This window comes from Phoca vitulina, unplaced genomic scaffold, assembly GCF_004348235.1.
Source record: "Phoca vitulina isolate PV1807 unplaced genomic scaffold, GSC_HSeal_1.0 scaffold21, whole genome shotgun sequence".
Lineage (NCBI taxonomy): Eukaryota > Metazoa > Chordata > Mammalia > Carnivora > Phocidae > Phoca > Phoca vitulina.
The window spans coordinates 28,565,628-28,593,498 of NW_022589724.1; the positions used below are offsets into that span (position 1 = coordinate 28,565,628).

General features: G+C 58.2%; 1 protein-coding gene across 1 annotated transcript; it reads left to right on the forward strand.

Moving 5' to 3' along the window:
* The first annotated feature begins 10,057 nt into the window (after positions 1-10,057).
* PLPP7 (phospholipid phosphatase 7 (inactive)) lies at positions 10,058-26,483 on the forward strand. The gene is made up of 2 exons (XM_032418931.1): positions 10,058-10,789; positions 23,767-26,483. The coding sequence occupies exons 1-2, from the start codon at positions 10,339-10,341 to the stop codon at positions 24,129-24,131; spliced, it is 816 nt and encodes a 271-aa protein (XP_032274822.1). The 5' UTR covers positions 10,058-10,338; the 3' UTR covers positions 24,132-26,483.
* The last annotated feature ends 1,388 nt before the right edge of the window (positions 26,484-27,871 follow it).

A 27,871-nucleotide genomic window follows, 5' to 3' on the forward strand; every position in this document is an offset into this window, starting at 1 on the left:
CCCAGCCCCGCCGCGTCGGTCGCCTCTGTCCCCACCCTCACCAGCCCCGAGCGGCCCTGGGTCCCCCGCGCGTCGGGCGCGCTCGCCGCCGCCAGGGAACTTTGGCGCGCACGCCCCCACCCGGGCAGCGCCACCGACTCACCTGCCCCTCGGGCAGCTCCGCGTGCCCCGGCCGCCGCCCTCCGGACGCCCCTGACCCCCGCCGCGGGTACGTCCGCGGGGCGTCCCTCCCTCCCCCGGACAGTGTCCTTTGGCTCTACTGGGGTCCGGGGCGGCCGTGGGCGCCCCCGGCCCCCACCTCCTCCTAGCCCGGGGCTGCCGGGGGGTGGCCGGGGGCGGAGGGGTGAGGCTCGGGGCTCTCTCGCCCCCACCCCGCGCGCCCGCTTTATTTTATGATCATTGTGAGCGTGCTCTCGCCGCTCAGCCGCGCCGCCGCGCCGCAGCCGCCTGGCGCGCCCCGCGCTGCCTCGCTCTGCTGCAGCATCGGAAAGGCAACCAGGTCAAACTTTGCAGAAACTCAGCCCCTGCGCCGGCCTGGCCCCGCGTCCGCCCGCAGCCGCCGGCCGGAGAGCAGCGCACGCAGGGACCGCCGCCCGCTCGCCGGCCCCGCGGGGATGCAGGTCGGCAGGCGGCGGCGGCGGCGGGCGGGCGGCCGGGCGGCCGGGCGCCGCCTCCTCCTCGCCGCCCGCCCTGCTCTCCACCCTCGCTCCCCGCACACAGCCCGCCCTCCCCTTGCTAATCCTCTCCCCGGCTCCCCCCTCTCTCTCCCTCTGCAGCTTGTGGGGAGCTGAGCCTCTCCTTGCATAAACGACATTTCCTTTTTGGCTAGCCCCAGGAATTCTGGGTAGTGTAGTTCGCGGCTTTCTGTCTCGGGTCCAGGTGGGCTCCTCTGCCCTTTGAACTGGGCAGCCTCTCTGGGGAGGAGGGTTGCACGGTCCTGGTATTCCTGGGGCCATGGCTGGGTGGAAACAGTGCAGGGGTCCTGGGAGGTCCCAGGGCTGGGAAGCTTGGGGTGGGGGAGAGAAGTCTGGGGAAATTGTTCTTAGGACTGAGCCTCTTGGCACCCTGACAGGTGGTCAGGCCTGTTGGGCCTCAACTGTGATAAGTGCTGCACAAGCTTCATCATTTCATCCGCCATCAGCCAGCCCTGTGGAGGGAGGTCTATTATGGGTACTTCACAGAGCAGGAATTCAAAGCTGGGAGACCCCAGAGACTTGCCCGAGGCCCCACGCTGGCAGGTGTCCCAGCCGATACTGGGACCCCAGAAGTCTGAGTGCCGCGGTTCAAGGAGGGTTTGACCCTGGACAGCCCTGTGAACCTCTCTCAGCTGCCTCAAGCCAATAGCCCCACCCCCACCTTGCAATTTACTCCCCCAGGGAAAGACCAGGTGGTTTGTGACATCAGAAAACCTGGCAGCCACATTAGAGTCGCGCTCTGCCCCTGCCCCACCCCCACGACTCTGACTTCCAAAGGTACCCACAGCCCGCTGGGGAGCAGGTCGTCCGGCCACCCTCCAGCTAGAGCCTCTTGAGTGCCAGTGAGGGCAGAAGCTGGAGAGGGAGGGTTCTGGCCACTTTGAGGGATGACCAGCCAGGTCAAGGGGTCTGTCGCATGCCAACGCCAGCTTAGGCCACAGGTACCTTATCTCTAGTCCTGCTGACTGAGACGAAGGGAGGGTGGCCCTCATGACCTGTTTTCTGCTGCAGAGTAGAAGCCCAAACAGCACAGGTCTCCCAGGGACCCCGTGTAAATGTCCATTTCCACAAAGAAGACTTCCCTGGCCTCTTAACCCAAGGTGGCCTCTCCCTGCTGTCAAGTTATGGCCTCCCCCCAAAGCATTCTGCCCTTCTGGGTCTCACTATGGCCTTCAACACCTCCTTTGCCTTCTGATAATTATTACGCTATTCAGTTTCTATGTAGGTAAGATATTAACTTGTGGGGATGTCTGTCTCATCTCCCAACCCTCATCACCTCCAATGCCTGGAACAGAGCAGCCCCCACTGGCCAGGGTGTTCCCTGAAGTCACAGATGCCATCCTGGTGACAAGGACATGGGTGTTCCGTGAACACGTGCCAAACTGCACATTTTTCTCATTTGATGTGAAAAAGACAGAGGCCAGAGCCTTAACCTTGTCACTAAACAGCCAAACCCCTAGAGATGATGCTGCCTGAGTGACCACTGACCCCGGGAGGTGGGCTCTACAGACAGAGATCCAGAGTTTGAGGGGCAAGAGATTTTCAGAGTCTGGATCCCCAGCCAGACCTGGCCAAGTCCAAAGCCCACTCAGTTCCTTCCTCCAGGGATGCTGCCCTTATTGGCTGGGGCCAGCCCCTCTGAATGGGATGGAACTGACCCCTAGTAAGCCCTGTCCCTAGGGAGTCCCACTGGAAGAGGTGCTCAGGTGCCCACAGGGTGAGGGCTCTGGCAAAATAGAAGCCCCCTCCCCCTTAACCTCAGCCGCATAGACACCTCCCCTTTCACATCATGCCCCATGCAATACTTTGTCCTGGGCTAGTTGAAGGCTGGTTTTGTGGGCAGAGGGCTACGACAGTGTTTGTGGGCCTGTTCACCAGGCTCTGAGCTGAAGAGTGCTCCCCACAGGCCAGCCCTGACCGGGAGAGGGTCTCCAGGGGCTGGGTTCTTGTACATGCCCTGTCCCAGCTCCTGCTGGGCCCTTCAAGGCTCTGGCTACTTCCTCAGCTCCCCTTTGGCCCTCCTGCCTCCCGACTCAGTCTTCTTCCTGCTCAGCATTTTCTGGAGCTCTGTGGGTGTTGGGCACAGACCCATGGCTGCCTCAGCATCTGTGGAAGGCTCAGGGTGCATCCACACTTGTGTGAAAGCCTAGCATCTGCAGATCGGAGGAAGGGGACATCTGGTGGTAATGTGCCCGACACCGTGGGGACACTCACAGTGCCCCCCGCCGATCTTTTCCCCTCCCCTAGACCTCAGTCTCCCTAGAGCCCTGGTAAAGTCAGTAAAGTCGCCAGTGAATGGGAAAGAGGGGGGACTGGATGCACAGCCCCGACGCCGGCCCGGAGATGGTGAACTCCCCAGTGTGGCAACTTGGGGACTCAAAGTATGGTCAGTGGGAGGGCAAGGTCCCTCAATTCTGGGCACGTTGGCCCAGAGAGGCCATAGAGAACCAGCCATACAACAAATCAGAGATCAAAACTACGTGGCCTGGCCCAGCTGGGTTTTCACATGCAGCCCAAACAAGCTGAGAGTCCTCCAAGGTCTGCGGAAAGAGCTGGATGGATGCAGCTTCTTCTCACTGAGCATCACTGTAAGCCATCATACTTATCCTCTTCACGGCCCTCAACAATGAGCCCACGAGCCGGCTTCTGTCACCATGCCATTCTGTAGCTGAGAAACTGAGGCCCGGGGAAGCCAGTGGTGTGGATTGCACTCAGCAGCCCAGCTCTAAGACCCAGAGGCTGGTGATTCAAGGAAGCAGGCCCTCTCCCTGGTGTCCCTGTAGTTGTCGGGGCCTCGCTTTCATGGCCATCGGAGGTGGTCTCCGGGCTCCATCTCCCTCATTGGCCAACCTGCATCTCAAGGCCAATGCCAGTCCTTCAAGAGCTCTTGGCCTCCAAGGGTGTGGTCATCATGGGACTAGAAAGGCATTTCCCAGGAAGTAAAAGCCCTTGTTCTGCAGATGGAAATGTTAATACTGGAATTCTGTTGCCCTGGGAAACAGAGTTCTCTCCTTAACTGTTTGGGACCAGACTGGAAGCCAGTGGTAAGGCTTGGAATGCCCACCTGGGAAAGAGTGGGCAAGGGCTGGAAGGCCAGGCAGATGGCTGGAGGTGGGCATCGGGTGGCCAGGAGGTGGATCCCGCTGCAGGGCTCACCTGAAGTCACTGATGAGCCCCACCTCTGCGGGGAGCAGGAATGGGATCTCAGAGAGGGCTGGTCTGCGGCCTCCCCTACAGATGGGGAACGTAGGCCCAGCGAGGTCATCCAGAGAGGGCCCCCCGCATTAGAAACTAGGTAATTCTCCATTAAGAGGCAGTGGTGCGGTCTGGGAAACATCTGGAAGGTGTTAAGTCCGCCTGCTTTGGGTGGCTGCATGTCTGGAGGCAAAGGCCTTTCCGGCCAGAAGTTCAGAACCACATTGCTTCTAGGGTGTGTTAGGCTCGGGACTTCTCAGCTGGCCCTTCCACCATCCGCACGTGCCTTCCTTCCCCAGTATTGACTGGACACCTGTGCTCGGCTGGGCGCTCAGGGGACGCTGGGGACACAGCCAGAGCCAGGACAGACAGCGGGCATGGTCCCCACGGCACTTACGTCCCATGGGTCAGAGAGACGTCAGGGTAAGTCCAGGAATGATGAATGGAGGTATGAATTAACATGAATAATATATAAGTACAAATTCATACTTGAAATGGTTACGAGTAAGTATTGATTGCTATAAATCCAGATATAGAGAGTAAATTGTTTTGATTTGTGCGTGTCCAGTGTTGAGCTTGGGGAAGGGAGGGTGAAGGAAGCACTTCCCGGGCGGGGGCCGGGGTGCGATGGTGTGTGTAGTAAGCATAGTAGAGGAGGTTAGAGTGTGTGACTGAGTGTATGTGTGAGCGTGTGATGGTGTGGGTGTATGTGACTGTGGGTTTGTGCAACTCTATGTGGGAGGGTACATGTGACAGTTGTGTGTGTGTATGAGTGGGTCTGGGTGTGATGAACCTAAGTGGTGTGGGTATCGATGAGCAAGTGTGTGTTTATCATGTATGACAGTGTGTGCCCTGTGAGGGGTATGTCTGTATGAGCGTGTGGGTGTATGAGTGTGCAGGATGGCACGTGCGTCCTGTGTCTGTAGAGGGTACATATGAGCACGTGTCTGCGGGTGAGGGTGAGTGTGCGTCCCCGTGGATGAGTGGATGCGTGTGTGATGGTGAGTGTAGCTGAGCACATTTTTGAATGTGAGTGTATGTGAGAGTGTGCATGTGTGTCCGTGCATACAGGCGTGTTGGATGTTGTTTCCCGGGTCGGGGGGGGGGGGCGGTAACCTGCGGGATGGAGAGTCCACTGGCCACATGGAGGTCACCTAAGGGTGGCTAAGGGGCTGCTTCTCCCAGCCTGGCTCCCAAGGGGGGCGCCCTCTGGGGGTCCCAGGTACGGACTCTCCCGGCCCCTCTGGTCCGGCTTCCCCAGCGGAGCCTTCAGAGCCACGGTTTAGGGCATCCAAAGTCCTGCTCCCCCGCACAATCGTCACCCCAGCCGGCGCCCCAAGGTCAGGGAGTGGCCGGAGTGCGCACAGACCCCGGGCCCCGCGCCTGGCGCCGCGCCCTCGCGCCCCAAGACATCTGCGGGAGTGGGGGTCCCGCGTGCGGGCGCTGCTCCGCCGGTCCCCGCGCCCCGCGCCCCCTGCCCCGCCGCCCGGAGGCGCCCGGAGGCGGCGTCCGCGGGCTGGGTGCGGCCCGGATCGGTGCGGCACTGGGAGTTCTCCAAGGTGCTAAAATAAACCCCGCGACGGATCAGGTTTCCCGACCGAAATAACCCAGGAGCGGCCTTCGAAATGCGAACTGCGAAAGCGATCCGGGCGGGAGCACCCGGGGTGGGGAGGCGGTGGTGAAAAATGCTGTTCGCAGGCCTCCCTCCCCCTCCTGGCAAGGGCCCCGCCGCTGCCCCTCCCTCCGCTCCCTCCGGCTCTGCGTCTCCCCGGGATGCCTCCCACCCGCCCCGCGTGGAGCTTCTCCCCCCACTCCCTTCCCTTTCCCTGCTGGGGTTGTCACCCCAAATAACCAGCCTCCTTTGGTCATCCGTCCTTGATGGTGAGGCTTGTAGTAGATTAGAGCCCAGCCTTCGGAAACACAGAGTCATTTATTTGATAAATATGTACTGGCCGCCCATTCTGGGCCAGACCCTGCCTGGGCCCCCTGGGGAAAAAAGGTGAACAAGTAGAGGACAGCCCCTGCCCCATGGACTGACACTGCTGGGAGGACACGAGCCATAAACACACCGAGAGTAAGTGTTATGACCAAGGGAAAAGGAAAAGAGCGGAAGAGGGTAAGGGGTAGCAGGGTGATGTTTGAATCCTGGGGTGCCCCTCTGGCTCACTCAATGACCCGGACAGAACCCCTTCACCTCTGAGCTTTGATGTTCCCATTTGGGCGATGAAGACTAAAAGCCCGTCAGGTTACTGTGACAGTTCAGGGACACACACTTAGCTCCGAGTAGGCGCAGAGCAACTACTAAGTACCAGTTAATGATACACACGCTTAGTAGTAGTAGTAAATAGTAGTAGTAAATCTCTCCCTCTCTTTTTCAAAGATTTTATTTATTTATTTGAGAGAGACACAGCAAGAGCAGGAGCACGAGCAGGGGGAGAGGGAGAGGGAGAAGCAGGCTTCCCGTGGAGCAGGGAGCCCGACGTGGGGCTCGATCCCAGGACCCTGGGATCATGACCTGAGCCAAAGGCAGACGCTTAACCGACTGAGCCACCCAGGTGCCCCTGATTTTTCTAATAGTAAACCATTCCTTGCAGTCTTGGGATAGAACTAATTCCATCATGTGTATGATGTGTTTTTAGACACTTGTATTCAGCTGATGTTTTAGTTGTATTTGTTTTATGTTTTACCTTTACATTCATGAATGAAATGTGTCTGTAATTTTCCTTTCTTGCACTGTTCTTGTCTGGTGTAGTTATCCAGGTTAGACTGGTCTAGTAGAGAGAGTCTCTCCTTATCTGTCCTCTGCAGTAGTTTATATAATATTAGAAGGATCTGCTCCTCAAAGGTTTGGTAGAGTTCACCTGTCAGTCATCCAAACCTGGTGTTGTTTGTCGTTGTTCCATTCCTTAACACAATCCTTGAATAAAAGAATATTTAATTTTCTAATACTCTTTTTTTTTTTAAAGATTTTCTTCATTTGAGAGAGAGAGAGACAGAGAGAGCACAAGTAGGGGAGAGGGGCAGAAGGAGAGGGAGAAGCAGGCTTCCCGTGGAGCAGGGAGCCTGATGTGGGGCTTGATCCCAGGACCCTGGGACCATGACCTGAGCCTAAGGCAGACGCCTAATGACTGAGCCACCCAGGCGCCCCACAACCATATTTTTAAATGCATATTTGTGTATATATGATACATACACATACAGTTTGTTTAATATATATTCTTTCTGATTATTAAAGTAATACTTAGGGGACGCCTGGGTGGCTCAGTCGTTAAGCGTCTGCCTTCAGCTCAGGTCATGATCCCAGGGTCCTGGGATCGAGCCCCACATCGGGCTCCCTGCTCCATGGGGAGCCTGCTTCTCCCTCTCCCACTCCCCCTGCTTGTGTTCCTGCTCTATTTCTGTCAAATAAATAAATAAAATCTTAAAAAAAAAAGTAATATTTAGTTTTGTAAAATATTATAATAATTGGAAATGAGACGAGTGAGAATTCCTTTATAACCTGACCACCCTCATGTTAACAGTGGTGGTCTCCAGGCAGTAGGATTTTACCTATATCATCTGTATTTATTGAATTTATTTCAGTAAGCATGTAATATCTTGACAATACGAAAAAAAGTAAGGGTATTGGTAAAAGTAAACTGTTTCATGAACTGGCTAGTTATTTCGTGGGGTGTGTGTCCTATCTCTGCAACTAGGCTTCATGAAGAGATCAACAAAAGCATCGATTCAATGAATGAGTGGATTCTGAGAATCCTTGAGAAGTGGGACTATGTGGTCTATGGTAGGGCCTCGTAAAGGGATGGAGCCTGCATCTCAGCTGTCTGAGAATGTGAACAGGGTCACCCCACCTTACGGAGGGAAGAGCAGGTCCCAGGCTGAGTGAGCCCCTCACACCATCCTTCCACCAGCCCCCAGAGTGGGGAACAGAGGCCAGGAGGGCTCACAAGACTCACTTGTGATCACTAAGCTGGAGGTGGCTGAGCCACGGTTTGAACCTGGGGTGTCTCACTCCAGAGCCCAGTTGGACTTCATGGACCCCCTCAGCATGGAGCCCACTGTGGCCCTCAGAACCTGCTGGCAGCTCTGACTAGACCAAGATGCTGACACAGGCCTCAGGGTATAAATAGCCCCAATCTGGGCTGGGCTCCTCTTCCCTTCCAGAGGTCAGCCGAGGTCAGGGGCCCCACCCAGGGAGAGTGAGATGAGTTCCCTGGTGGAGAACTGAGCGAGCACACCCAGGTCCCTGCTGTCCGAGGGACCTTTGTGTTTGGAGGCCCTTGTGTTCCTCCCCAGGGACTGCTTGGGGGTTGAACATACACTCTTTTAGGCTTCTTGGCTGGAGGCCTTCAAACCTCTGAGCCTCAACGTCCTCATCTGTAAAATGGGGGTAGTATCACATCTTCACAGAAAGGTTGGTTGTAGGATGTGAATAAGTTAGAGCACATAGCTCAGTACAATGCCCACTATCCCCACGTTCTGAGTCCATCTCCATCTGCATGTGTCCAGGGTCTGGGAGGAGGCAGCATAAGCCATCATTTCTACCCAAGAGGCTGGGACATCCTCCTCTGTAGCTGTGTGGTCTGAATGGGGCCCTCTGGAAGAAGAATGCCGGGAAGTCTGCAAGGAACCCTGGATTCAGGGCTCCTGGAGTCTGGCTTCACACCAACAGGTATGGCATAGGGCCCAGACTTTGGTGGTGGGTCCTTCTGATGGAGGCACCCAGAGGGGAGAGAGGACTGTGCCTTTTCTGCTAAACAGGATCAGTTCCTAACCCATGGAGTGGAAGGCACACTATGTGTCAGGGACCCTACTCAGTGTGTAACAAACATCATCTTATTGATCTCACACTAGCTTTTGAAAGTAGACACTCTGATTCCCACGTTACAAGTGGAGAAACCAAGGCCCAGAGAGGCCAAGTGACTTGTTCAAGATCCCACAGCTAGTTGGTGGCAGACCCCAGGTCATCCCCCATCTGTCAGACTCTGGACCCCACGACTGGTGCCCTGTGGCCAGAGAGCACTCACCCCACCCCAGGCAGCTCACTGGTGCCTAGCAGGCTGTGGGCTGGCCCTGGGCTTCACGGGTAGGCTCCGTGATTGGAAGGGAAGTCACAGCCTCCTGCCTCCAGCCCAGCTGGGCAGACAGGCCTTGGCTGCCCTGAATTGTAAGACCAGGGCATTCACTCCTGACTCTTCTGCTCACCCTATACCAGTGACTTTCCCTTGAGCCCAGGCCCAGTCAGCCCTATAAGGGCTGTGGAGACTTCCGGTTCCTCTAGTGACCAGGGGTAGGAGGACAGAGAAGCCTGACTCAAACCCTAAATCCTTGACTGGGCCCTTTGGTCTGCCCTCTTTGGGCTCTCAGCCTCTCTTGTCCTTTTGTGCAATGCACCAGCCACATGGGCCTCCTGGACCTCCTTGGGGTAGGCTCTACCCTGCCTGGGGCCTCCCACCTGTTCTTCCTTCCAGGGGAAGCCCCCCACTATGATTCCCAAGCCAAACCCAGGGCCGGGGTTCTGTGATCCTACCCCACATCTCTACACCTGCAATCATTTACATGTTGCATGTTTAATCCCCACTGCACTGAGCTTCCCGGGGATGGGGACGGACATTTCATTCGCTGCCCATGCCAGGTGTCTGATCGCCGTGGGCCTGCCTGAGCTGCTGGAGTGCCCCTGTCGGAGACAGCCTCCAAGGGGCAGATCAATTACCAACAGATCAATTAGCCCTCCCGCTAATGGAAATCAGATCTTACAGATTGCCATTTGATTGGACTCTGATGCAGGGAAGCCAAATTCAAGACTGATTAAAACATAAAAATAAAACCCCAGCCTGCCAGCTTAATGAAATGCTCTCACAGAGGGGAGGTGCTGGGCCTGGCCCCAGCGGACCCAAGATGATGCTGTCGGTGACGTCTTTCACTCCGTCTGGTGCCCAGACGGGCCTTTGACCTGGCTCCGCTGCCCCGTCCATGGGACCAGGGGGCAGGCAGGCCTGGCTCATGGGGGTCTGCACTGCTCAGAGGGAACCTGGTAAAATTGCAGGGGTTGGTCCAGGGCCCACATCTGGGCCCAGCTGAGGCCAGAGCAGCAGAAGGACTACATTTCCCAGAGTCCCCCAATCCTGGGGAGTGAGCCGTTGGAAGATTTAAATAGCCCAGGCCCGAGGCAGCCAGGGCAGCCGTGGACTCGTCCGCCTCCCCCGCGGCTCCGTTGGCGCCGGCCCGCATCAGTGGGCTCGATTGGCTGCCCAGCTGGCACCCACGTCCCCTCGGAGCCCGGTGGCAGCCGAGGTAAACAGCCACGTGCAATCCTCCACTCTATATTTAACAGCTGCTGCGGAGAAGGCAGGGAGGCAGGGAGTGGTGGTGGCTCCCGGGGCAGCTCCTGTCTTCAGGGACAAGGCCTCGCAGCCGGGCTGGCACCGGCCTTTGCCGTGTGAGCGTCACCATGCCAGCCTCCCAGAACCGCGCCCGGGCCCGGGACCGCAACAATGTCCTCAACCGGGCTGAGTTCCTGTCCCTGAACCAGCCCCCCAAGGGGGCCCCGGAGCCCCGCAGCTCAGGCAGGAAGGCCCCGGGCCCCTCGGCACAGCCCCCGCCCCCTGGCGATGGGGCCCGCGAGCGGCGCCAGTCACAGCAGCTGCCCGAGGAGGACTGCATGCAGCTGAACCCCTCCTTCAAGGGCATCGCCTTCAACTCCCTGCTGGCCATTGACATCTGCATGTCCAAGCGGCTGGGGGTGTGTGCTGGCCGCGCCGCGTCCTGGGCCAGCGCCCGCTCCATGGTCAAGCTCATTGGCATCACGGGCCACGGCATCCCCTGGATCGGGGGTACCATCCTCTGCCTGGTGAAGAGCAGCACGCTGGCCGGCCAGGAGGTGCTCATGAACCTGCTCCTAGGTGAGTGTGCCTGCCATCCACCATCCCACTCCACCAGGCCCCCCGGGAGGGAGCCCACGCCACCCCACCCCGGCCAGGAAGAGTGGGGCCCTCAGAAACCAACTGGAATGATCTAATGAGGTTAGACAGGAAGGGTGCCCCAGAAACAAGCAAGCTTCCAGCTTGGGAAAGAGAGAACTGGGGATGTGCCGCCAGGGGCCCGCTCCAAAGTGGGGGCCTCGAGGATGTGGAGGCCCTGTGGGGCCCTCCAAGCAAAGGCCCAGCTGTCGGCAGAGTGCACCACTGTGGCCTCGAGGGTGGCGGTCAGGAGTCTGGTGGGGATCCTGATAAGTGTGCTAGAGCGGGGTAACTCCCATCCCATGGGTTGGGGCCCTGAGCTCCTAGGCTGCTTGCAGACCGCGCCTGTGAGCTGCCCTGATGCCCCCTCTGCTTGGTTCAGGGACCCTGCCAGGTGCCTGGGTCTGGGGGTGCCGGAGGTCCAGTCTGTGGCTCCGCCCACTGTGGCCACCTAGGGTCCTTACCTGCTGCTTCCCTTGGTGAGTCACTGGAAGAGCAGCAGGTGAGCTGGTCCTTGGTTTGTCTTACCATAGTCTCTGCCACCAGCGTCTCTCAGTTTAGCGCTGCCCTGTGCCAGGCGCCACAGGGGACCCATGTGGAAGGCAGGCCCTCCCCTCCACTCACGAGGTGACACCCGGCCCCCGTCCTGCCCCCTTCCAGGCGCCTCCAGATCCCTAAGGTGCTGGGGGAACCCCAAGCTTCCACCCTCCGTGCTGGGCCCATGTGGATCCCCTCGGCCCTCCCAGCGTGGCCACCATTTTGGGCACAGGCAGGTGGAGGTCTCAGCAAACACTGACGAGGGGACGCAGCTCCAGAAGGGGTATGGGCTGGGCCACTAAGAGCTGTGGTCCCGGAGGAAGGCAGGATAACCAGAGGGGCTGGGGCTGGACGCTCTGTGGGTGGGCCGCGGAGGAGGAATCGGTCAGATGCCTCCTACACCCTCAGTGTTCTCTTGTTCTTATTTTTAAATTGTTTACATTACTTGTTATTTCTCGCGAATAGATAGTCCCCCGTGACTGGTGCTATTATCACTCCCACTTTACAGATTAGGATATTGAGGTTCCTATAAATAAAGCAACCTGGCCAAGGCTTCAGGGCTGGAGACTGGCGCCGGGTCGGCGTGACCCCCAGGCTTGTGCTCTTTCCGGGCGCAGTGCCACGGGCTTGGGAGCGGGGGGCAGAGCAAGGTGGCTGAGGCGCCAGGCCAGGGGCTTCCATGGGCAGAGCCCTACGCTCAATACCCAAGGTGTCCCCGGGGCTGTTACAGCCCCAGACACAGCGGCCGTTCAAGGAAGCTGTGTGGGGACTTAGGTTGTCTGGTGTCCAAGGACAGGGCTGAGAAGGCACCCTTGAGCCTCCCTCTCAACCCTGCCCCCTAGACCCTGTCCCCACGTCCCCTCCCTGGATGACGCTGGAGGTGGTGACACTGTATTGGGAATGTGTCCAGCGTTTAAATGTGTGCCCAGCATTGGTGTTCCCAGCGCACCGTCGCTCTAATCCTCACACAGCCCCGGGAGGGAGAGGCAGTAACTCTTCCCCTCATACAGAGGAGGAAACTGAGGCACGGGAAGCGGCTTGCCCACGGTCATGCAGCCAGTCAGAGATAGGGCAGGGGTGAGAACTGGGAGCAGCTCTAGCCTGTGAAGATGGCGCTTCTGGCTCGTCCCAGCAACCCGCAGCTGTGGGCACAAAGGTGTCTGCTTCAGAGGATGAAGACCAAGATTCGAGATGTCTTCCTTCTTGAATAAGAATTTATTGAGCTTTATCATGTACCAAATACTATGCCATGAATGTCCTGTATTTCATAATTTAAAAAATATTTTTAATGACTTAATAGGATAAATACTAGTATACCCACTTTACAGAGGAGTTAACTGAGGTTCAGAGGGGTCAAGGGACATGCCCACCGCACACAGGTGTTAGTGTTCGGCCCAGGAACCAAAGCCACACCCTCCAGACGGCAAACCCCTCCCCTCCCCACTCACTGTCAGCCTGCAGGCTGGGCATACCACCCAATCCATTCCAGAAGCGTGAACGCAGCAAGAAGGTGAAGGGTCATATATGCAGTAAGGGAGCAAAGGGTCTGGCGGGATGTTTTCCACCTCCCAGCCCCTCTAGTTACCGAGACCACGGAGAAATGAGGGCCTAGCACAAAGCAGCCGCTCAGAGCCAGCAGAGTGCTCTGTGGGCTCGGCTCACTCTGGGGGATGCAGACCAAGCCCTTCAGTTCCATGGGAGAAAACTCCAGCAAGTAGCCAAGGTGGGTTCTAGTCCCACAGCTCTGGCCCAGCCTGCCAAGGGGGCTGCCGGCGCCCTTCTCCACCTGGGAGAACAGCCCATCCACTGAGCACAAACTGCAGGGTTCTGTCCATCCTTCAGTCTTGGGGGGCTAAGGGGGCAGCCTTCAATCCTAGAGCACAGGCTCCAAGGTCAGACTGGGCTCTGTCCAGTCCTTCTCTGACCCTTTGTCTCTCTCTTTTTTTTACAGATTTTATTTATTTATTTGACAGAGAGAGACACAGCGAGAGAGGGAACACAAGCAAGGGGAGTGGGAGAGGGAGAAGCAGGCTTCCCGCTGAGCAGGGACCCCAATGCGGGGCTCGATCCCAGGACCCTGGGATCATGACCTGAGCCGAAAGCAGATGCTTAACGACTGAGCCCCCCCAGGCGCCCCTGACCCGTTCTCTTTCTGTGAACTTGGTTAAGCCGGATCCCATCCCCGAGCCTCAGTTTCCTGATCTGTACATGGGGCTCCAGGGTTTGTGGGAAGCTGAGAAAGCACTTGGCACAGGGGGTGTCCGATGCCATTCCCAGTGGGGGTCCAATGCCACCCAGTACCCTAGGAGTGGAGGCCCCCCCTGCACATTTGGGACCTGGGCTCTCTGTGGCCCCAGAGCAGAAAACTCAGGGCCTTGGGAAATGGGAGCTCTAGCCACGGGGCCTGGGAGGAGTCCCAACTGGGCCCAGAGGAAGTTCTCTGCACGGCCCCCCTGCTCCGCGCTCCCTCCCCCAGGGCATGCTGCCCAGACTGGAGAAAAAGCCCAAAGGGATCTGGGCCACTGGCAAAACCTTGGTCTCCAGGGTCGGCCGGACCTGGGTGCAAATCCTAGCCCTGCTGTGGGAATTCGGGCAAGGGACTTTCCTCTGTGAGCTTCATTCCCCTCGTCTATCAAATGGGCGGCTGGGACCATTCACCAAAGAATACACATAAGAAACCTGGTGCGTCCCAGGGCCCGTGAGCACTCCTGCAGAGTAGTCGTGATCACTATTCTCACCATCACCGGAATCAAAGCCGTCCCAGGTCCCCTGCAGGCTCCAGACGCCTGTAGATGCTGCGTCCCCTCCCTTGTCCCTCCCCTGCCACCCTCGGCTTGATGATCCCAAAGGGAGCCACATGACAGGTGACCTAGGCCCATCTGGTTTCTTGGTGGGCCTGTGCTTGGTGGACAACGGCTCCCATGTCTTGTTGCCGTGATCTCTTTATTGAGATTTTCCTGATTATGAAAACTGTACATTCTTCTTGTTCTGTATCATTTTTGTAATTTTTCATTTATCTGAGAGAGAGAGAGAGTGGGAGAGAGAGCGAGCACAGACGGGGGTAGGGGAAGAGGGAGAGGGAGAAGCAGACTCCATGATGAGCAGGGAGCCCCACGCAGGGCTCGATCCCAGGACCCCAGGATCACGACGTGAACCAAAGGCAGACGCTTAACCAAAGGAGCCATCCAGGCGCCCCGCTGTATCATTTTTTACTGCGAAAAAATAGACACGATACAAAACCTACCATTTTGGCCACTTTTAAATCCACACTTCATAAGCATTAAAAACATTCACCATGGGGTGCCTGGGTGGCTCAGTCGTTGGGCGTCTGCCTTCAGCTCAGGTCATGATCCCAGGGTCCTGGGATCGAGCCCCGCGTTGGGCTCTCTGCTCAACGGAGAGCCTGCTTCTCCCTCTCCCACTCCTCCTGCTTGTGTTCCCTCTCTCGCTGTGTCTCTCTCTGTCAAATAAAAGGATAAAATCTTAAAAAAAAAAAAAAAATCACCATGTTATGACCACGCCCATCTCCAGAACTTTTTCATCTTCCCAAACTGGAACTCAGCCCCCATAAAGACTAACTCCCCATTCTCCCCTCCCCCAGCCCCTGGCGCCCACCATTCCACTTCCTGTCTCTATGAACTTGACTTCTCTCGGGACCTCAGAAAAGTGGACTCACATGGTATTTGTATCTGGCTTATTTCACTTTGCCTAATGTCCCCCAGGTTCCTCCATGTTGTAGCAGGTGTCAGGATTCCCTTCCTCTTTAAGGCCGAATAATACTCCATGGTGTGGGTAGACCACACCTTGTCCATCCATCATCCATCAGTGGGCACCTGGGTTGCTTCTGTTGTGAATAGTGCTGTTGTGAATAGTGCTGCTGGGAACACGGGTGTGCATACATCTATTCAAGTCCCTGCTTTCAGTGCTTTGGGATAAATACTCAGAAGTGGAATTGGCAGGTTAAATGGTAATTCTATGTTTAATTTTTTGCGGAACCCCCGTACTGTTGCCCATGGCCGCTGCACCGTTTTCTGTTCCCACCAGCGATGCACAGGGGCTGCGAGATTTCTCCATGTCCCTGCCAACACCTGCTGTTTTCTGGGTTTTGATAATAACCATCCTAGTGAGTGTGAAAAGTGGTATCTCGTGGTTTTGAGTTGCTTTTCCTTAATGATTAGTGATGTTGAGCACCTTTTCATTGTATGTTCTTACAGTAAGGAAAACTCAAACATTACAAGGACAGATGATGAAAAAACCCTTAAACCCCCTCCCCAGGAGCGACATCCGCTGCATGGGCCTCTGGCCCCATGTGACACCCTAACTCTGCACACGCTAATATAGCATCTGTTTCTCAAATGACCTCCTGGGGTGTTTTGCCCAGCTTGGCCTCCTTCTCAAGGGTAGCAAAGGACCTGCTGGGCCGTGAATGTGCTCTTTGGGACCATGGTCTTGGCCCCACGTCCCTTTGCCTCAAGCTTGGAAGGTTCAGAAACTGGAACTGGTCCCTCAGCCTTGCATCACCCCTACGCCCACCCAGCCCCCCTGGGCCGGCCCTCCATATTATCTGTGGTGTCGGTTCTCCCTCACCGCCCACCGGGTCCTGCTCTCAGGGACAGCGTGGTGATGACCGTCCCCGAGACTTGCAGAGCCTGTCCCTATAGATGGCGACCTAGGCTGCCCCTAGCCTTCCCTGCCAGCTCTGCAGGAGGAGAGCAGTCCCCCTCCTTCCCCCACCCCTGCTTCACTTGTCATGTCTCAGTGGGGCTCGGTGAGATGTCGGTCCCTCTGGGGGGCCTTCAGCCGCCCCCGGCCCAGGCACCGTCCTAACAGCTGCCCTTGCGGCCACGTGCAATCGGGCAGGCTCGTGTCTACACTGCTTGGCACTCAGCTGAGTGAATAGATGTTGCCGTCAGACTCCAATGCCCGTAGTTTTGATTTCCTTGTACCTCGATGGTTTTCAGAGATAGGTAGAGCCGGCTTTAGTGTCTGGATTCTTCAGTTGAGCAATGGAAACCTGCAAAGTTACAGAACGTGCGCAGGATCGCTCAGGCCAGGGGAGATAGAGACAGGCCAGGGCCCATGTGTCGGCCTCCCGGGTGCCCGGGGCCGGGGGCGTGGCTCCGGGTGACGTCAGGGGCTGCCCAGGTCAGGAGAGGTGCCGGGCATGTGCACACACACGCACACACGCGCGCACACGCACACACCACTCAACCCAGCAGAGCAGAGGTCCCAGTGTTAAGAGCCTGGAAGGTTCTCGCCTACTCTCAGGACTCCCCCACCCCCACCCCACCCCTCTGCTCCCTTCACCCCTCCCCAGTAGCTGCATCCTGCTGGAACCGTGTGCTTGTTTTTTAAAATAACTTTTGTGTGCGTGTGCTGAAATGCACATAACATAAAATTTATGATTTTAACCATATTTAGGTGCTAAAATTCAGTAGCATTTAAGTGCATTCACATTGTGTGCAACATTTACCCCCATCCACCTCCAGAACTTTGCCGTCTTCCCAAAGTGAAACTCTGTCCCCAGTAATCAAGAACTCCTCATTCACTTACTTCACTTGGCAGAATGTCCTCATCCATCCCCCAACTCTTAGTAAACACTACTTTCTTCCTGTCTCTATGAGTTTGTCTATTCTAGGGACCTCATAAAAGTGCAGTCATGCAATATTTGTCCTTTTGTTAAAATAACTTTTTTTTTTTTTTTTAAGATTTATTTATTTGAAGGACACCTGGGTGGCTCAGTTGGTTAAGCGTCTGACTCTTGATTTCGGCTCAGGTCATGATCTCAGGGTCCTGGGATCGAGCCCCACGTCAGGTTCTGCCCTTAATGGGGAGTCTGCTTGAGATTCTCTCTCTTCCTTTGCCCATCCCCCCCACTCATGTGCTCTCTCTCTCTTGCTCCCCACTCTGTCTCAAATAAATAAACAAATCTTAAAAAAAAAAAAAAAAAGATTGATTTATTTGAGAGAGAGAGAGCGGGGAGGGGCAGAGGGAGAGGGAGAGAGAGAACCTCAAGCAGGTTCCACACCCAGCACAGAGCCGGATGTGGGGCTCGACCTCACGCCCCTGAGACCCTGACCTGAGCTGAAACCAAGAGCCACACGCTTAACTGACTGCAGCACCCAGGTGCCCCTGTAAAAATAACTTTTTAAAAATGTGCCCAAGTAATGCCTGTTTGTGGTAAGGAAAAATTTAAATACAGAATTACAAAAAGACCATGAAAATCACCCTCATCTTCCCACCTAGAGAGAAGCACTGTTACCATTCAGTGCGGTGCCCTCCAGACTTTTTTCTCTGCCTATAAACACATTTACATCTTATTTTATAAGAATGGCATCCTACTGTAAATCCTGTTTGGTGCTTGTCCTTTCCCACTTAACAGAAAACCCCACCGCGCTCCCTCGGTGGCTATAAATACACATCCACCTCATCATTGGCGTTGGCCTCAGAGTGCACCATTGTCTAGACTTGGCCACAATGTGTCTCATCCGGCTCCTACTCAAGGGCACGGGGTTGGTGCGGTTTTCAGTGTTACGAAGAATGCTGCAGTGGCCACCCTTGACCGTGAATCATGGGGCACATCCCTAATTATTTCCCGAGGAGATATTCCTACAGGCCGGAGAGCTGAGTCAAGGGAGATGTGTTGCAAAGGCTTCTAAGTCTGAGGCCAAATGCCCTTCAGAAAGTTTAGGCCCATTGACACTGCCCCCCAGCACTGTGGGCTGGTCCCCCCAGCTCCTGAAGGAGCTGGAATGAGGGATGAGAGGCAGGGTCGACCCCCAGGCCAGGAGAGCTGGGACCCCTCCTCCCAGCCTCAGCCAGTGAGAGTCGCGGCCCGCAAACCTGTCCCCCCAGCAGCCAACAAGGAGCCCCCGAACGGCCTGGCTCTGCTCCTTCCTGAGGGCATGGCCTCCACAGGGGCCATGAGAGGTCATCCCAGCCGTTCCCCGGCCTCCAGGCAGACACGCACACACGCACGCACGTGCGGCCAGCCACAGGCAGTCAGGAGACCTCAGGAGGAGCCAATTCCAAATCCCCCATGATACCTGTTCTTTTCTAAGGAAGCTCTGGTTCCTGCCTCGCCCCTGCACCCCTGCAGCCCCATTTCCTTGGGCAGCACAGGCCCCCAGGGTCTCTGGTTTGGGGGAGGACAAAGGGTGCTGAGGCAGGGTCCCGCCCTGCTCTGAGGCCGCGAGGCCGCTGGGGCAGCAGGGCCTGGGGGTCCAGGCACCTCAGAGTCCTGCTTGCTGAGAGGGTCTGAGCGTGGAGATGGCCACCAGGACGAGCATGAGAGGCGGTGAGGGAGGCCCGACCCTGTCCCAGGCGCCGTTTAGGTAGCGCTTCCTACGAGCAGCCCTCGGGCGGCCTCCGGGATTGTGTCAATGAGGGGAGGGAGGCTCGGACAGAGGGACGTGCCAAGGTCACGCAATTTGCAAGCAGCTGCCCTTGAAGCTGGCCTCTGACTCTGGAGCCCAGGTGCGTGCCCTGGCTGACGGCGGGGAGTGGAGGCCGGGAGGTCCCCTGCTCGGCCCCGCTCAGGTTAGCTGTCGGGGGGCAGCGGGCTTCGGCGACTCTCCTGCCCCTCGCCCCCGAGTGTCCTGCCAGGCGGGCCTTCCCCGAGGGGCCGCCCTTGCCTCCCTCCAAGTCCAGGAGGAATGTGGGTCAGGGAACCTGACGGCGCCGGGCGAGCGGAATTCACGGAGCCCTGAGTGATGGCGCCATTTGCTTCTATTTCTGGGCCGTAGATTATGCGCCAACAGTGTCAGAATCACGGTCACAGGGAGGGCTGGCCACGGCGCTGGAGGAGGGGAGGGCGGCCCTGTCGGGGCAGCAGGAGCGGGGCTGGGGGGTGGGAGGCCCGGGGAAGCCTCGGCTCGGGGCGGGTCAGAGGCAGCACCTGTATGGGAACTCTGAATCCAGGGCTTGCTGCCCGCCTGCCGCCTCGGCCAGCCTGCTGCTCCAGCCCAGGCCCGGCCCCGCCTGACCTACCCAAGAGCTGGAGGTCAAGTGAGTGAATGAACACGGCTTAGGATGGCCCAGCGGTCTCCGAGGGGCACGGGGCGAAGGGGTAGAGTCTCTACCGCATTACGGCCTCAAGAGACAGAACCAGCCAGAAAGAGCAGCAGGTTCCCCAAGGCCCAGATGCAGGGTTCTTAAATCATGGGACACAGGCAGCCTCCGAGGCCTCCGTTCAGGGGGGCAGGGGAGGGTCGAGGAGCCGAGCCCCCCCCCCCGCCCCGCAGCTTCACCACCGGGCCGCCTCGGTCATCTGGTTCATGTACTGAGTCTTTGTAAATGCTTTCACCGGGGAAAAAACGCTCTGCTGCCGTGTGGAGGGTGTGGGTCTAGCTCAGTTCTTGGCCTGTGGATCCTGACCACTCATGAGGGGAGCTGGGGCTTGTGGGGAGATGGGGGCACAAGCCCTTCTTGCCTTCAGCCACCGAATCTGAGCCGGGCCCTGAGCTGGGGGCCCCCACTGGGCAGCCTAGACGTGCCAACGCTGCTCCCGCCCAACGCCTCCAGGACACCTCGCCAGGACTCACACTTGTCTGGGAAGGCAGATTTCAAACCAGCAGCAACTTGCCAAGTTGATGGGCCCTGGTTTTTTGGCTGGGAAACTTGGTCACCGGTTGGACAGACGACTGTGTCTTCCAGTGGCTAGTGTGCGGTTTGGCTCTGGTCCACGTTAGCCCCCCAGACCCCGGCAGCCCACCTGACATGCAGACAGTGGCTGGCCACTGCCCCCCAGCGCCAGGGAAGCCCGGGCCCTGGACGCTCTGACTTCCCTTCAGGTGACGATGGTCGCAGGACGGGGCCATGTAAAAGTCTGACCCTGGTGGGAGCTCACAGAAGGAAACGCTTTCGCTGGTGCACCTGCTTGATGGCAGCTAGCTGCCAGGTCGGGCCGGCTGGGACTGAAGGAGGGTGACAGCGGCCGTGCCATCGACCAGCACACACAGGCTGTGCCGGACGCCTCTCGGGCACTGAGGAGCTCACTGTGTCCTGCAATGAGCCCTCTACAGGTGAGTGGGTCAAGGTCCTGAAAAGTGAAGGACTCGTCCTTAATTAGTGCAGGGAGAACTTGACCCCACCTGTGATCTTGGAAGCTGTGAGTTGAACCCCCACCCCAAGAACTGCCCCCCTCCTGCCTGGCCTCCTGCCGTTCCTGCTCCATGAGGCCAAGAGCCCCAGGGGTCAGCTGCTTCCCTTCAGCTCCCGCCTGCCCTGGGGATCTGGCAGGCTCGGTCCCTCCGTCCTGCTGGGACTGTGACCTCCCGCAGGCTCCAGCTGGCTCCCCGCCTGGGCCTGGCCTCCACCTGGGTCAGTGGGCTGGCCAGCCACACACCTCCCCAGCTGGCTAGCTCCCGGAACGAGTTGCCATGGAAATGCGGGGTAGGCGCCTGTAGAACGAGGTTCCCTCCCTCCCGGCGGCTCGGCCTCCCTCAGGCCGGCAGCCTCTCCGCCCACCGCTCCCTGCTCCTGGCCTCCCTTGCTGGCCAGGCACCTGCCAAGGTGGGCAGATATCAGCTATGGAGAGGGGAAGGCCCGGGAGAGGCCAGGGGTCCAGATCCCAAACCAGGAGACCAGATAGCAGGCAGCAGTCCTGCGGGGTTGGGGGGGTGGTGCAGGTAACAAGGAAGGCCAAGAAGTTCCGCACAACTAACCAGGGAACGCAGTGTTAATTTGGGAGCGATCTGAACGCCCCATGCTGGGACCTTTCAATAAACATGCCGCAGGGCTTCATCTGCCACAGCTGTGGGAGTCGGGGGGCAGGGGTGTGGCCAGACTTTCCCAAGCAGGTTACGGAACCGTGTGCAGAGCGTGTTACAGATATTATTAAATCTATGCATGCTCTGTAGGCGGATAAGGGTCTGGAACGGCGGCAACCTGTGGGCGGCAGGATTACAGGTGATTTAAAATTTTACTCTTGTTTTCTAATTTGTAAACTTCCTACAATGAATACCTACTGCATCATTTTTTTTTTCCAAAAGTTGGTTGGATTTTTCCCCATGTCTGAGCAAGAGCCGCTGTAGGCCAACAATTTGGATATCCCCTGCAGTTTCCAGAAAAGCCCCCAGCGCGCAGCTGCAGTGAATTATCGCATAGTGGCCATCAATCCTCCACCTTTCTCTGGCCCTCCGGCTGTGCCAGGCATGGCGGGGGACAGGCTTGCCCCAGTGTGCTGGGACGTCCCTGTTTGAGCCCTGAATGTCTTGTGTCCCAGGAAACCCCTCTGTCCCAGGCACACTTGAGAAGGCTGGTCACCTGGGCCTGACCCCCTCCAGGAGGTAGGTGTCTGTGATCTCATCGTCCTGGTGAGGAAAGCTGAGTGACTTGTCCAAGGTTGCACAGCCAGGAGGCTCCCAGACTGAGATGTGAACCAGGGTCTCTGTGACACTCGTGAGCTTGGCCATCACACCACGATGCCTGGTCTCCTCTGTCACCTGAAGAAGGGTTTCCAGGTGCTGTGATCGATAGGCGTCTAGGCGTCTCCAGGGGCCTTTGTAAGGGTGGGGACAGTTTCCTCGGAGGTCCCCCCCATGGGCTGTCTGGATGCCACTGTGATCAGCTGGGTGAAACCGGAGCCTTGGCACCATGCCTAACAGCACAGAGAGACAGAGCACCCCTTCCAAGGCCACACAGCACGGAGTGGGTGGGCGGAGGCAGGATGGATGAAGACCCAGGTCTCCCCCGTGCTCCCAAATGGGAGAAGAGCTCACACCCCCGGCCATTCACCCCAGGCAGTGACTTCACGAACATCTAGAGACTGCCATTCCGTGCCTGGCCCTGGGCACAAACCTGTGAATGAGGGGGCCCCGGCCCGGCCTCCATGGAGGGATGGTGCAGGGAGGCGGGGAGGAGCCGATGCCGAGTGTCTCACCAGCCAGAGGGTTCCTTGGCTGCAGCTGGGCGAGTGACGAGGAGGGGAAACGTGATGTGCTGGGAACGCGCCATTCAGGGCCTGACCTGGAGGTCAGGGAAGGCCTCCCTGAGGAGGTGACGTTCATGCCAAGGCCTGAAGGATGAGGGAGAATAAGTCAGTGGAGGAGGGAAAGGGCGGAACCCTCTGGAAAGGAGGAGCCACAGGGATGAACGGTCCCATCTCCAAGGCTTTGTCATGTCATCTGGTTGCTGCAGAAACTAATGTGACGGGGTCCCTCCTAAAGAGACACGTAGCGTCATCGTAGGACGCGGTGACCCCACCCGTGGGTGTGCCCCCACAAGAACTGGAAACAGGCGCTGACAAATACTCGCACACAAACATTCGTAATAGCCGGGAGGTGCCGGCCGCCCAGATGTCCGCGGACAGATGGACGGAGACACCAACCGTGTACGTCCAGACAGGGGAATATTATTCAGCCTTGGCAGTGAGGAACGGGCCCGTGCCGCGGGGATGATTCCCTGTATGCGAAACGTCCAGAAGAGGCCAATCCATCAAGACAGAAAGCAGACGCGGGGGCTGTGGGGAGGAGGACAGGGGCTGGTTACTTACTGGGTATGGGACCCCCTTTCGGGGTGATCAACATATCCAGGAACTGGATAGAGGTGATGGTTGCCCAGCCCTGTGAATGTATTAAATGCCACTGAACTGTGCACTTAAAAATGGTTCGTTGCAAGTGACGTGAATTTCACCTTAACTTTTAAAGATCAGGGATGGAGGGGCACCTGGGTGGCTCAGTCGGTTGAGCGTCTGCCTTCAGCTCAGGTCATGATCCCAGGGTCCTGGGATCCCTGCTCAGCAACGAGACTGCTTCTCCCTCTCCCTCTGCCCCTCACCCCCCCCCTCGTGCTTGCTTGCTTGCTCTCTCTCTCTCTCTCTCTCTCAAATAAATAAAATCTTTTAAAAAATAAGGAAAAAAAACAGGGGTGGTAATGTGCTGCTCTCAACACGGCAGGAACCTCAGTGAGGTCCTTCGAGAACAGTCACCAGCCAGGGCAGTGGGTCAGGCCCTCCGAGGGGCCCCCAGGGGCCAGATACCCCCCAATGAGCCACTCTCTCATGCAGCACCTTTCCTGAGCACCATGAACAAATTGGGTCTGGACCCTCTCGGAGCACTTGTAGCATCGGGGAAGAGAGACGAGGGAAATGCTAAGAAAGTGTGTGATGTGTCAGGGCTGGGAAACGCTGTAAGGAAGAAGTCGGGGAGGGGTAGAGAGGGCCAGGGCCGTGGTAAACAGGTGGTCGGGAAGGCCTGAGGCGGTGGATAGCCCAGGAAAAGGGCGTTCAGCCAGAGGGAACAGCACAGGCAGAGGCCCTGAGGTGGAAACATGCCCAGGGCTGAGTGTGGCTGGTAGGAAGAAAGCAAGACGGGGTGGGGGTGCTGAGCTGTGAGGGGACACTGACCGTCCCTCGGGCCTCTCTCTCTCTCTCTCGCCCACAGCTCTGCTCCTGGACATCATGACGGTGGCCGGTGTCCAGAAGCTCATCAAGAGGCGCGGCCCGTTCGAGACGAGCCCCAGCCTCCTGGACTACCTCACCATGGACATCTACGCCTTCCCCGCCGGGCACGCCAGCCGCGCGGCCATGGTGTCCAAGTTCTTCCTCAGCCACCTGGTGCTCGCGGTGCCCCTGCGGGTCCTGCTGGTGCTCTGGGCCTTCTGCGTGGGCCTGTCGCGCGTGATGATCGGCCGCCACCACATCACGGACGTCATCTCGGGCTTCATCATCGGCTACTTCCAGTTCCGCCTGGTGGAGCTGGTCTGGATGTCCTCTAACACCTGCCAGATGCTCATCTCCGCCTGGTGAGCCACCTGCTCGTGGCTCAGGACCCGGGGTGGCCCGAGAGAGGGGACAGGAGGAGCAGGGCCGGCGGGGGGGGGGCGACAAACCCGCGGCCTCATCTCCCCCATCTCGGTTGGAGGCTGGTGACCTCGGCCAGGCCGCCCCGAGGGCTGGTGTGGCCGGTAGTGCCGAGTGTCCCCGCTCCTGCCCTGAGACTGAGTGTCCTCTCGAGGAAGGCCGGGGGCCCGTGGGACAGCCGTGCTTTGCTTCTGCCCTGGAGAAGGAAGGCGAGAACCAAGGTGGCAGGAGCAGGGCCGAGCCTTGACCTGTCCCTTCGTCGTCGTGACTGCTGAGCGCTTGGCCGTGCCCCATGCCACAGCGCGGTGCCTGACAAGACACCCCCAGCCACCGCCCACCCAGGGCGAGAGCTTAGGGCAGCACTTTCCGACGGGTGCCCTGCCGGACGCCGGCCTGCAAGACGCTTTTGGAAGAAAAAGGTTTTGTGGTCAAATAACCTTGGGGAATGCTGCATAGTCTGCCCCCATGCTGGCCGTTCACAAGGGCCACTGCTGTCATAAAGGCTCTGACAAGTCCTGTAGAAACGCTTCCTGTGAGACCCGGTCTAACTCCGTGTTTCCTCAACTTATTTGGCCTCAGACCCCTTTTCTCGAGGAACAGCTGCGAACCCCCAAAGATCGGCCGTCTCCTCAAGCACGTTTTGGGAGCTGCTGCCCGCGAGCCGGAGGGCCTGAGCGAGAGCGGGCCTCTTCCAGCGCCCAGGGAGGCCGGGTGCCGCGTGCCGCCTGCGGAGAGCCCCCGGCCACGGGCGTCGGTGCCGCTTTGGCCCCCAGGGGCCGGACTCCGTGTGACCTGATAGGTCATTTCCAAGTACCCATTATGGGTGTGCGTTTCATGTGAGGACACAGATGACAGGCAGCGGACCCTCGCCCGCGTGCTCTCTCGCGCGTGGTGCACGTTTCCGGGCAGGACAATCTCTGTTGACATCCAGGGTGGGATTTCTTCAGCCCCAGACAGGCCAAGGTGTCAAGTGTTCAGGGGGCAAGGGGCTCCTAGACTTTTCCAGGCTGGTGGGTCGTTCTCCCTGAGGTCACTGTCTGGGGTTCCAGGGCCTGGGTCATGAACAGCTCGGGATGCCCCTAAGGTGCCGCTGTCGGGGTCTCCCCTGGGGGCCCGGACCCTCTCTCGCTCCAGCCTCAGGTCTCCCTGGCTCCCTGCCCCCGGGCCAGTGGACAAGCCATCAGGCCAACACAGGCGAGCCCGAGGAGAGCCATGACGAGGGGCGTCAGGGGAGCTCGGGCCAGGGGCCAGCCAGGAAGGAGGGGAAGAGTGTTCCGGGCAGGGGGAGGAGGGGGCAAGGAGGCCGTGCCTGTCGCAGATGAGAGGGAGCCCCACATGGCTGCGCCCAGAGTGCAGGGTAGGGGGGAGATGCGTCAGGCTGGGGCCGAGGCTCGGGGTTCCCGGAGCGAGCGCTTAGCGTGTGAGGGCTCGACACCTTATGTCAGGCCTCTGACGTGGGGCCACTGACGTGCCCATGGTGCGGATGAGAAAAAGAGGCCCAGAGAGGGGAGGTGACTTGCCCAAGGTTGCAGGGGGCAGTATGTTGGGGCCCACCACCCACATCCCCGCCACTTGGCTCAGCTTCCCAGGGCTACCGTAGCGAAGTGCCACAACCCAGCTGCCTAAAGCCCCTGCGAGACTTATTCTCTCACGGATCCGGAGGTAGAGGCTCAAAATCAAGGGGTCCGCGAGGCCATCCTGCCTCTGGGACTCTGAGGAGAGCCCTGCCTTGCCTGTCCGGCTTCTGCTGGTGCCCGGGGTCCTGGGGGTATGCTGGCCACGGCCCCACAGCTTTCCGTCCCTGCTCGGCCCCGGCAGGAGCTTCTCCCTGCTTCCGTGTCTCCTCTGCTCTGAGGACAGAGGTCACGGGGGGATCAGGACCCACCTCCTCCAGTGTGACTTCATTTTAACCAACATCTTAATCACATCTGCAGAGACCCTATTTCCAAATAAGGTCACGGTCATAGGTACTGGGAGTTAGGACTTCAACATATCTTTTGGGGGAGGCCACAATTCGACCCATAACACCTATGACCCTTTGGGGGAGGAACCCACCTTTGTCTCTCAGCCAGGCCATGGGGACAGGGCAAGGACAGGGCACATTGCCGTCGGCAGAGGGGCCCAGCTGCCAATGATGGAGGGGGAGTTGGGTCTCCAGACCCAGAATGTTCCACCGGCCTAGCCCTCGGGGCTGACCACCCGCCCCTCCTGCTGCAGGGGACCCAAATCCTCACCACATCCTCAGTGGTTGTGGCTCCCCCCACAGCCGGGCCAGGGCACGGTCCCTGCAGACAGGACCCTCCCGCCCCCCCCCGCCTGCCCACTCTCCCAAGACCCCGGGGCTGCTCTCTTGAGCCCCCAGGGTTCCCTGCCGTGCTGGGGGTGCAGGACATCCGCACCTTGTCTTTCCCCTAAAGGGGCTCTGGGCACCAAACTGGCCAGGCCACCACGATGAAAAGCCCCAACTTCCAATCTGGAGCATTGGCTGCTTCTGGAGTCTTTTAAAATACATTCTGCACGTTTCCCCAGATGCTCTTGGGTGATGAGTTTCTGAGATGCTGAGCAGAAGGGGTGAGGGTGTCTTCCTTCCCCAGCTCGCCCCCACCCTGGAAATCTGTCATCCACGGTGGATCCTCCTCCAGCCTTGGGCTGGGGACGGGCGGCTGCCCTCTGGGGCCCATCTGTGGGGGGTGGGAGGTGGTCTCTGGAGTCTGTAGGATGAGGAGGGGTTTCTGAAGAACGGAGGGCTCTCAGCAGCCCCCCTAAGGGTTAGAGGGGGCTGGTGGGATCCCAAGTGCTGAATAAATGGTTAAGAGGAAAGGTCCCTGGGAAGTCTTGTCTGGGAGGCACATCCTGTGGGGTGTCGGTCACGCTGGGTGCTAGAGACCCAGGCTCAGGCCAATGTCAGCACTTCCGGGCAGGGGTGACATCCCCTCTCGGAGCCCCCATGTACTGCTCGGTCAGATAGGGATGACAGTGGTCCCCGGGAGGTCCTGTGTGACTCAAGGGTGCCCTCCATGTGGGAGCCTGGCAGGTGTGTGCTCAAGGATGCCACCCAGGCCTCATGGATGGACTCCTCCGAGGGAGCCCACAAGAGCAGAGCAGAAGGAGAGGGCTTGGTTGGCGGGGAGGCTGCAATTCCTCAGGAACCTGCCCTCCCCCCACTGTTCGTGGAGAGCGCCTGGGGGGATGTGGGAGGGCAGGGGTGGCTGGGGGACAGCTCCCAGAGCCCCAGTGTTGGAACCAGAGGCAGTGTGTGCGTGTGCTCACGCGGGTACAGTAAATGCCCTTCCGTGACCAGAGCCAACAACTGCTCTTTTTATTTATGGTGAATTCTGAGAGCTGGTTTCTGGATGGTAAACCAATCCGGCGTACCTGGGATGAACCCCAGGGGTCAAGACGCAGTACCCTTTCTAAATATTGCTAGATTGGACTGGATAAAGATTTTGTTAAGGATTTTTGCCTCTATATCCATGAGGGATGTTTGTGCTGTGTCCTCGATCTGTCTGTGTCTGCTCGGGTCATCAGGGTAATGCTGGCCTCTTCTATGTTTCTGAGAGTCTGTTCAGCATGGGCATGATTTTTTCAGATCTCAGGCCTCTCCTTCTTTCCTAACCTCTCAGAAACCACCGCTCAGTGGAGCTGACCCTTCAATTTACAACTGACTCTGGGGAGAGGAGGGGAGA